Source organism: Panicum hallii, chromosome 5, assembly GCF_002211085.1.
Source record: "Panicum hallii strain FIL2 chromosome 5, PHallii_v3.1, whole genome shotgun sequence".
NCBI classification, from domain to species: Eukaryota; Viridiplantae; Streptophyta; class Magnoliopsida; order Poales; family Poaceae; genus Panicum; species Panicum hallii.
In genome coordinates, this window is record NC_038046.1 from 11,423,026 (window position 1) to 11,432,997 (window position 9,972).

A 9,972-nucleotide genomic window follows, 5' to 3' on the forward strand; every position below is an offset into this window, starting at 1 on the left:
AAAAAGATTGGGCCTCATTCTGACTCGGAAAAGGCCCCGTTGCTATGCACTCGCTAAGTAAGTATCCAGGCCCACCGAAGTACAACATGGAAATGGGCCGTAATGTGGCCTCCGAGTCCAACAACGTTCAATTTTCTTTTCCACCAGCGTAGAATTCCTTCCTTTTCGAACCCCCGGCCCGAAATTTCTAAACATCTTGCTGAAGATAACGTGGTCTGTTTTGAATCACTTTTGGGTGGATTTGATTGGTTTAAGATTTTTTGCGGGTTTTTGTTCTAACGGTTTTCCAAAAAAAAAACTACAACGTGCAAATTTTTTTGAGGAATATAACGTGCAATTTCTATGTGATCCGTATTGTTGTTTTACGCAAGGCAGCCCAGAGCGGAAAATCGCGCGTCCTGCCAGCGATTTCGTCATCCATCTTGTGGAAAGGCTAGCTAATCTGTTCGCTACCTGCGCGTGTTTTCTTAGCTACGGCGATCATGGAGACAGGTCGAATGCTTAGCAAATAAACTTGGTCCAACCCTGAATCTCACTGAACGGCAGTCTTTAGTCAGCCATAGTTTGAGCAGCATGCAACGACTCAACAAACAATGCAACGAAGAACTTTTTTTTTCGACGAACAACAATGCGAAGAAGAATGAAAGATCAGTTTTAATAAGGAGTCCGGCCAATTGGAGTCATGCATACGTATGTGACTACTGATTAGCATCGTTGTGTAAGCATGATTCCGTTCTCACCCTCCTGCTCTCCATTCCCAACGTCGGCCCATTTGTCCCGGCATGCCATCCATCAGTATCACGCTGTCACTTCGCGCTCCTACTCCTCCCGTGGTGCGTCCGTCCATCTTTGCACGTATCAATCATTCCACACCACAACTTCAGTCACCATGTAAACATTTGTTTTGTTTCCTAAAAATAAACTCTATAATAATAGAATGAGAGCCAATGCCGTACTTGCGCGGTTTGAATAGAGAGAAACCGTCACGACCGGCTCCTGAAGATGACAAAAAAAAAACAATTCAAAGTCCACCTGAGTGGAGTAGAGTAGAGTAGAGTAGTCGCCGGAGGACTCGGGTGATCGACGAGGCTAAGCAACCCAAGCGAGCGAGAGCGGCGAAGGCGTCTCCACCTGTTCAGTCAGTCCATTGCAGGACGGTCAGCCGCAGGCGAAGCGCCATTGATCCGCCCTCCCCTTATCTCCATATCACATGGTTTTGATTTGACTCCCCCAGCTCCAGCCCGCGCCTTGCAGCCGTGTATATTGGCGCCGCGCCGGCCGCGCGCGGACGGCAGCAACAGGCAGAGGAGGTCACGAGCGAGCGAGCTCAGCGCGGCGGACAGCATGGCGGGGCTGCAGCGGTCGAGCGAGACGTTCCGGCGGTCGGGGTCGTCGGGGACGGTGTGGGAGGACAAGCACCAGCCGGCGTCAGGCGAGCTCGCCAAGCCGGCCCGGGCGAAGCAGGGGGCGCCGGCGGCCGCGCGGCAGCAGCGGAGGAGCGGATCCGGCGGCCACGGCGGGTACAGGGCCGGGCACGTGCAGCCGGCGCTGGACCCGCCGTCCCCGCGCGTCCCGGCGTGCGGCTTCTGCGGCATCTTCGGCAAGGACAAGCAGCCGCCGCCGGCCCGCGGCGCCAGCGGCAAGGGCCGGCGCCGCTGAGGATCGAGCTCGGCGACGGCAAGGCGGGCCGGCGTGCAAGCTCTGGTGGTTATACATGCTGTATGCTATACTTAATCCTGTAAGCTTCTTGCTGACAGTAGCTAGCTTCGGTCTTGTCGTGAACTCGTGATAGCAAGCTAGAGGATGCATACGTGCATGATCATCACTCATCAGAGACCACGGAATACTGAAAAACTTTTGTGTTTGTGTTCGTACAAAATGGATCGATTTGTGCACCGTTCTTCCCAATTCTCTTAATGCACAGTGGTTTTATGTTCGGATTCCATCATAGGAAATCATCAATCGCCTAGTCGCGCATGTACTTAAAAAGGTTTAGCCATGTTAATCCCTTTGTGAAAATTGTTATCTTGACAGGGATACTAATTATATGTATCATCATGTCCCTTTCGTGTTGCCTCCTTTTTCTTAGTCGTACGTATGGATACAAATAAGCTCCCCGTTTACTCTTCAACTCCACGCCATTCGCACATAATATGATTAGCTACATTTTTTCCCCGGAATTAATAATTGTAACAAGGTTGGACTGGACTTCAAACCCTAACAGTTCAGATTTTGCGATTCTTATTCAACTATGCCAAACAAAAAAAAACTCCCATTCAAACGGCACCAACACGCCCTCATCTTGCCAGGAAAAAATAAATGCAATTGAAATGTCGCTTTAGAAAGCCTACAGCGATGAGTCGATTTTGAGACCATCACTTGTCATACATTGAAGCAGCAATTTCGTGCGCTTAGATTATTCTAATTTAATTTGCAAAAACTTAGATAATCAGTTACATAGCAGGTCGGTCAGTGTATTAATCTTGACCAGCACCGAATTTTGTAGTCCCCATTCTAACTCATGTAATTACACAGGTACACAAACCCGGCCCTGGCGCAGAGAGACAGGACATTGATAGAAAATCAAGCTCATGAATGCTTTTTTAACCTCTCCTGTATTTCGATTTAATTTGGTTATTGAAAAAGTGGAAAGAAGAATAGAGATGTAAAAAGAAACTGACCTTGTTCAGTTCCCAGCAGCTAATTGTTCAGCTTATCAATTACAATGATCGGGAAATTGCAACGCACTTGTGCGACAAACACTATGCACACATGGGTGGTGGTAAGGGAGATACTTTCAGGAAAAAAAAAATAGAGGCCCTCCTTAACCACCCATCTGAATCACGTTCTAAAGTTAGCAAACCAACGTGATGAAGCCTTAGCCTTGACCAGTTATAGAACAGATGCCACATGAAAGTATGAAACCAGGCCAGGTTTGCAGGCTGCACCTGCAATTATCCAAAGCTGAAAAATCTCATACAGCTTGCGAAGTAGCAAGTGCTAGTATATTGTCTCATCTACTCTCATCTGTGCTGGATCTCTCTTCCTTTCCAATCTCATATGTAGAACTGAAAAATTCTTTCATTGCCACGGCTCTGAATGAGAACAGGACACGAAAGACATAAGAACACCATTAGTATAAATTGGCAATTGGAATACAAGCAATACTATGTTCAATTTTAGAAGAATTCTACAATTACCTTCGAGCGATGGTGATGCATTCTCTATCTACAAAACCTATCAAAAGTCCGCTATCCTGAAGATTAGCATGTTCAGAGACAACAGGAAGGTGATCCAAACCATGAGAATCCATAATCTTCTCTGCAGTAGTAAGTGGCATCTGAGGAGTCACAGAGCATGATTTACACTCGCCTGCTTGGTAAACATGAGATACCAGGAATTCCTTTACCTGCACCAAGATTGAGGAAACTCCCAATCAGTTGACAAATATGACCATCTGGCAATAAATGTTACCTAAACTTAGACATCCTCTAAATTACTATTCGATCTCACCGAACAAACAAGAAATCCATTTTATTTTTTAAAGAAAAACTTGGAAGTATGCATAAACCAGAGAAACTTGGAGAGACCAAGATTGTCGTGTTCACAAGAACAAACCAAACTTGACAACTTTTTGTTTGATACATTCTGAATATTAAACTTATGGTATCAGGTCTAATTCATTACAAAGCTATTTGTTTGGTGTATGTGGGTCGTAGTATGGCTTAGAATGCTCAACTCCCTACTAGATGCTAGCTACAATCCAGAGTTGGCATGGATGCAATTACTCTGTAAGTTGGTTATATCTAACAAAACTGGTTAAGGTTCATAGGTAAAACAATAATGCATGATCGCTGTGTTGAGACAACAAAATATCTATAGATCTCAAAAAAGAACTTGACCTTTAACTTGCCAAATCTATGTACTATGCAGAACTCCACATCACATCTCACCTCATCTTGTGCCCTTGTATCTTTTGCAGCTCGGCAGAAATCTTGGATATTTTTTAGTGCTAGCAAGCCTATTACAGACCGGTTATTCTCAGTGACCATAACAAAGGGCTGCTTCTCTGCAAGCATAAGATCTAGTGCCTCAACTAATGGAGTAGTCATTGAGACAGAAAGATAGTTAGTTTTCATGGCCGCTGCAACAGTAAGATTCTCGAACATATTCTCATCGCTGGCATCATAGACACAAAGGGAGCTTTCAATTTTACATAATTCTTGAGATGAATCAGCCGTATCCATGCATTTGACTTGTTTGTTTTGAGTGGGCAAGCTGTTTGCCTGTTGAGCAATACTTGATTTCTCCTCCACCAGGTTACTCCTAATTCTTTTAGAGAACCTTTGAGGAGAAGCAATCCAAGATGATAATCCAACAGCCCCAAGCAAAGGTAGAACTATACGATAGTCATGTGTAAGCTCAAAAAGTAGGAGGGCCGATGTTAGAGGCACCTTGCATACACCAGCAAGGGTAGCCGCCATACCTACCTGTGAAGATTAAACAAAAAGGAAGAAAACACAAAAAACTATCATATTTCTTTGCTTAATATTGTCATCCAAGATTATAATGCGTAAATTGAGACAAGGAGTGGAAAACTAGTTTAACATTTGGAATACAGAAAATAATAACATAACACTGTAAAGAGATAGTTATTAAGGTAGTTGAGAAGAAGAAGAAAAATGCAGATGAAAGAGCTGAATTGGTAGGCATGTTACCAGGCCATATGCTTGAGGTGATGCCACATCTAGGAAAGGGATATGCAAGAGTGGTTCAGGACCAGTGAATGTAAACCTCATGAACTTGCCATATGCCATCCCTGTAGCTGCACCAATAAAAAGAGATGGTGCATAGTAACCACCAACCAATCCAAAAGCTCTGCACAAAGATGTTGCTAACAATTTCACTCCAATGAGCTGGACCAATATAGTCGCAGAGAGGCCACTTGTAAATGGTCGTGATTCCAGCAAGATATCAACATTTTCAAAGCCCCAATACAATACTTCAGGGTACATGAGTGCTAGGAGACCAACAATAAGGCCACCTAATGCAGGCGATGCAGCCTTTGGTAATCCTGTTGCCCTTTGTAATCTCTCAACTGTCTCCATAGCAAGTGATGTGCATCTTGATAATGTGATTGACACCAATCCACAGAAGACCCCCAGCAAAAGATATAAAGGAAGTTCTGACATTTATGAAGTCATGTAAATATCCTCATACTTTTAATCTCTGGAGCACGAAAAACAAAAATGTAAAAAGAGGATATCATAAAATTGACACCATAACTAACCTACCATCAGGAGGAGTGTAAAGGAATTCTATGACTGTAAGGGACATTTTGGCAAACTTGGACGGATAGAAGGGGTTTGCATGCTCTCAGAGTCAATGTACACCATTCCGCGATTCCCCAACTCAATTGTCAGGAGGACAAGAGCATATGCAATTCGAAACAAAGTAATCCAAAAATCAGCTAGCTTACAGCAATATTACATTTTGTGTCATGTTTCAGTAACTTTTGACATCAACAGCTGCACATACCTATTTTATTTGACATCTAAAGTTATTTAGAGAGTGCTATGAAACAGCAAATGGTTAAAACATCTTCACCATTAGAAGTTTTGTAAAAACAGTTATCAACAGTGCTGAAATCTCAATATATAACGAAGTACCTGTTGGGGAGCGAAAATCATATTCTGGAACAGTGAAAGCGGGATCGGAACCTAGACCAATTTCTGAAACAACAGATGCTATCACTGAACTGAGTATCACCATCGGTGTTGAGTTGGCAAGGGATGAGGAATCCGTAGAAGAAGGCCACAAAACAGATTCCACCGCAAAAAAGCACCCAGAAACAGCAGCATTAAAACCTAAAATACAAGGCAATCACCTGAAATATAAGTAAAATGAAATCAGAAAGAAGACACAAAACCGCATGGACATGTTGAGTTGTGGAGCATTTTAAGTATCCATTGAAGGTGAATCTAATGCAAGCTACAGGGTAAGTGCTGCATATATTATGCAACCAATGAACCAATATATCACGCATAGCTATCAGCATACCAATCTATTCATAATTGGTGGTTCAAAAATTATCATACACCAGCACCACAATGAGGAAATTTAGGGGAAATAATCTACATTAGGTCAAGGACATGGAATATTGATGTGGTGTTGCTAAAGAAAAAAGATTGATGTTGAGATGTTAGGTTGGTGACAATCATTTTCCATGGACATGAAGAAATCAAGAAAACGTTCGTGGCATTTGAAACTTATTATACATGCTACATGCGGCACAAAAGTTTACCGCATACAATGCTCATGCTCCAGATAGTAAAAGTTACCTGATGAAATTCCAGCTGCTGATCCAGCTGCCACAAGGGACAGCCTTTTCCCACCCTCCAAGTCAAACACATTTCCAAATCCTTTGGCTATTGAAGAACCAATCTCCACACTGGGACCCTCGGGACCCAAAGAATTGCCAGTTCCAAGTGTGAAAGATGCTGCCACAGCTTTCAAGAATGGCATGATTGCACTCTTTATCTTGGACATTGGGCCATTTGAGTTAGTTTTGACAGAACTTCTTAATGCGTTCAATCCTCCTACTATAGCACCTCCACTGACTGGAACAAATATCACTCTCTGCCAGACTTCACCGATCGGCTCTTCCCTCAGCCATGAAGCGCCTCGCAAAGGAATACCATCCCAAAATATGTCACGTATCTCATGAACCTGTATCCCAAAAAAAAATGCGCATCTTAAATCACAGGATATAGAATGAGGTACTTAAGTGGTCAGCACGAGAACCTGACACTAAATCTTCAGTACTAAAATGCACCCAAGATGTTCAATTCAGTGGCTGAAGGGAAACTGATGCTTTTGAAGTCCGAGGACTTGCCGGGATAAAATGTAACTGACCGAACAGCATCGCGAACTGATTCAGCAACTCTGGATATCAGAATTCTAAAGCACGATATACCTGATCAAGTCACTAACCTCAGCTCCATAATTCAAAATGCCGAACCTAGTACCGTAGTACGGGATACCGTTTCACGCAAGTCTGAATACCAAACCAAACGATCAAACCGGAGATGAGCACGCGAGGCGCGGGTACCGTACCGAGAGGTTGAATAGCACGACGGAGACGCCGGTGAGGAGGCCGACGAGGCAGGCGGCGAGCGTGACAAGGTCGCGGCCGGGCGCCGGGTCCTCGATCGCCTCCTCCGCCGCCTGCTCCCCCCGCGTGGTGGCCCCGGCCTGCTCGTCCGCCGCGCCGCGTCGAACAACCCGCAGGCGGCGCGCGCACCCGCCGCCTCGTCGCGCCAGCCCCACGGTGCTGCGGCGGCCGCAGCCGCGTAGCCCGAGGAGTGCTGGCGGGGAGTGGGGCGAGGCGAGGAGGAGGCGCGCGGATGGCGCCATGGGGGCTCTGCTTCTGATCGCTCACCGGCTATCTCATCTCGTGATTTGAGCGCTGGCTTGCTGCGAGGCCCAAGGGGGCAGAGAAGGAAGGCAAAGCGAGCGCCTCCGAGTTCTGACCTTTCCGGACGGAGGGAGCTGTTTTTTCTCGCTCGGTTTCTGCGGTGGCCGTGAATCCGCGACGTGTCCGTTATCCTCTCCCAGTCTCCCTCTCCTCTTCTTTCCGTCTTCTCCCCTGCGGCCCTGCCCCTGCCGCACGGTGCCGAATTGGGTTGGGCCTTGGTAAGGCTGGGCCTTGATACTTGCCGTCCATGAACACTCTGCACAGCGGCTAAGCAGTCATATTTCTAAGACACGGTATTTTAAGTGGATCCTGCATGTCCTATGCAACACAATGCAGCATCACCCATCTGCTGAAATTTCTACACTTACCACCTCCTAACTGCCCTACAAAATGCATGCTACAAAAGTATCCCTTCACTCCTTCAACATCATATTCTTTCCTACCTTTCATTTCATTTTCACCTTTTCAGTTTAATTTCTTTTTCTTTCTTGACACATCTTTAGCATTTTTTAATTTTTGCCCTTTCTTGGTATGACGAGCTTGTGCAACACCTCCAAAATTAGATGGTGAAGTGTCACCCCCAATGTAGTGTAACTCCAGCGATGAATCAGTTGAATAATCCTCAAGTTAGTCGAGAAACTCCAGTGACCTATCCGTCAATCATGGCTCTTAAGTAAGTGGGCTATCATGTACTGAAAGAAAATATATATGCCATTACTATCCGAAAACCAGGCTGAAAAATATTCCTAGCTAGCTAGTTCTCTATGATTGGTACAGAGAAAAGTAAGTGTGCATCTAGTCTACTTATATAATTCTAAAAGCTCGGAATAAATCCCTCATGTGTTCTGCCTTGGTCCGTCGATTTTCGCCTGTTGTATGTACGTGGACACAATCTGAACTTGTGGTGGGATTCCTCCTTCCACCATCTATGATTTCACAAATTAAAGTCAAATCTCCTCAAGATAGAGATAGATTAGGGTGGGAAAAGAAACATGAGGCCTATGGATTCCATTTAGCTGCAAATATTTGGACAGAAGACACTGAGCTTGAATCAATAAGTTTTAAAACATTTTGACTTGACCTTGACTTGTGCTTGGACGCTAGGTTATACCTCTGGGTCACACCAAATATTCATCTTAGTTTGCGTGAAATTGTGCTTGAAAAATGGTAATGTTTGCGCATAATTGTTGTCTGTCTATAGCCTACGCAAGTACGTGTAGGCGACAATCCACGAGGACAGCATATCTTCAACCTCAAACCGTTGGCTGCCGATTAAGGCTAGGGGTTGGGGTTGTTAGTGTGGGTCTAATATGACAAGAATGGCAGGAGTAGAGGAAGGCACTGGGCGATAATGGCTGGTGATAGAGGAGCACTATTGGTAGGCTTGGTAATTGGTTTAGCGATTTCTAAAAAGATTTAGTTTCTAAAACCCAGAAGACAAAATAATTTAGCAACAAATAAAAAATGAACCTAACAACAAACCAAAAAAATGGTTTGGTTTATTCTGTTTTGGGTTTAAACCAAAAATTTTAATAAGTTGTGAAATTCAACCTCATCCAAGAAAACTTTACTGATACAAAAGACAACATGATCCTACAATTACTACTTGTCAATGACTATGATAGTAACAATAATTTGATAGCAACCATACTCAAATGAGAACATAAATAAATTTATCAATGTAATGGTCACTTGCTGGCTAGCTACTAGCTACTAATGACCTGTTCGTGCTTATTTAAGTTTCTGTCAGCTTATCTAAAGTGATGAAAAAAATCCCTAAACCCGTTGCATAGTCTTGTCTCTATTGTGTTTGGCTTCAATGCTTGTTCATTGGCCATATTCTCTTCAGAACTCTACTACTGGATCAATTATAAATGTCATGGCCACTTGCTGCTTGAATATGCTACTTTAGTTTTCATGTAATCCGTAGATTCCTTACTACAAAAGTTCGAATTGAATCTTCAGCTCGACTAACCATCACCCTGGGTTGAACTTTTTTGTTAGTTCCTTTCTATTTGATGCTGAGTATAGCGTTTGGACTTCTCTGTTTTATTAATAGATGATAGATCTACGACGGGCAGGCCGTTTGGGTACTCTGCTTTATAAAAATAAACTCGATCGGGTGGGGTATGACGGCCCCAACCTTTTTTCACTAAGAGAAAGCAACCGGCTTTCCGGTCGAGAAAACTCCTAGAACCTTAGCCGTGCTAGCGAGGGGGATTTTTTTAACCTTAGCCTAAAATTCACTCCCACTGAGAATCGAATCCAGAATATGAGAAGTGCTATTTAGAGGTATGTTCGTTGGGTACTCTGCTTTATAGGTCATAGATCTTGATCTGCTTCCATATATGCAAAGGGAAATGCTAGTGGTTAACGTGGTGTAGTTCCCTTAAAAGTTTGTGATCATTCGTCGAGGCTATTGCAACTTTGGTATTAGTTGTTCTTCGAGATTATGGAAAGTTGATGTGCCACTAATACTAGCTGTCAGATACTGG

General features: G+C 44.0%; 2 protein-coding genes across 3 annotated transcripts; one reads left to right on the forward strand and one right to left on the reverse strand.

The window, feature by feature from the left end:
• The first annotated feature begins 980 nt into the window (after window positions 1-980).
• Window positions 981-2,831, forward strand: LOC112893305 (uncharacterized protein At1g15400-like). Of its 2 annotated transcripts, none has more exons than XM_025960553.1 (2): window positions 981-1,719; window positions 2,536-2,831. In XM_025960553.1, the coding sequence occupies exon 1, from the start codon at window positions 1,345-1,347 to the stop codon at window positions 1,657-1,659; it is 315 nt and encodes a 104-aa protein (XP_025816338.1). In that variant the 5' UTR covers window positions 981-1,344; the 3' UTR covers window positions 1,660-1,719; window positions 2,536-2,831. The 2 variants fall into 2 exon arrangements, with proteins under 2 accessions (XP_025816338.1, XP_025816337.1); XM_025960552.1 differs by having other exon boundaries at window positions 982-1,738.
• On the reverse strand, window positions 2,665-7,574 carry LOC112893304 (chloride channel protein CLC-e). The gene is made up of 7 exons (XM_025960551.1): window positions 7,117-7,574; window positions 6,342-6,729; window positions 5,670-5,867; window positions 4,719-5,185; window positions 3,954-4,490; window positions 3,201-3,409; window positions 2,665-3,095 (listed from the first exon to the last, which is right to left on the reverse strand). The coding sequence occupies exons 1-7, from the start codon at window positions 7,414-7,416 to the stop codon at window positions 3,014-3,016; spliced, it is 2,181 nt and encodes a 726-aa protein (XP_025816336.1). The 5' UTR covers window positions 7,417-7,574; the 3' UTR covers window positions 2,665-3,013.
• Between the last annotated feature and the right edge of the window lie 2,398 nt (window positions 7,575-9,972).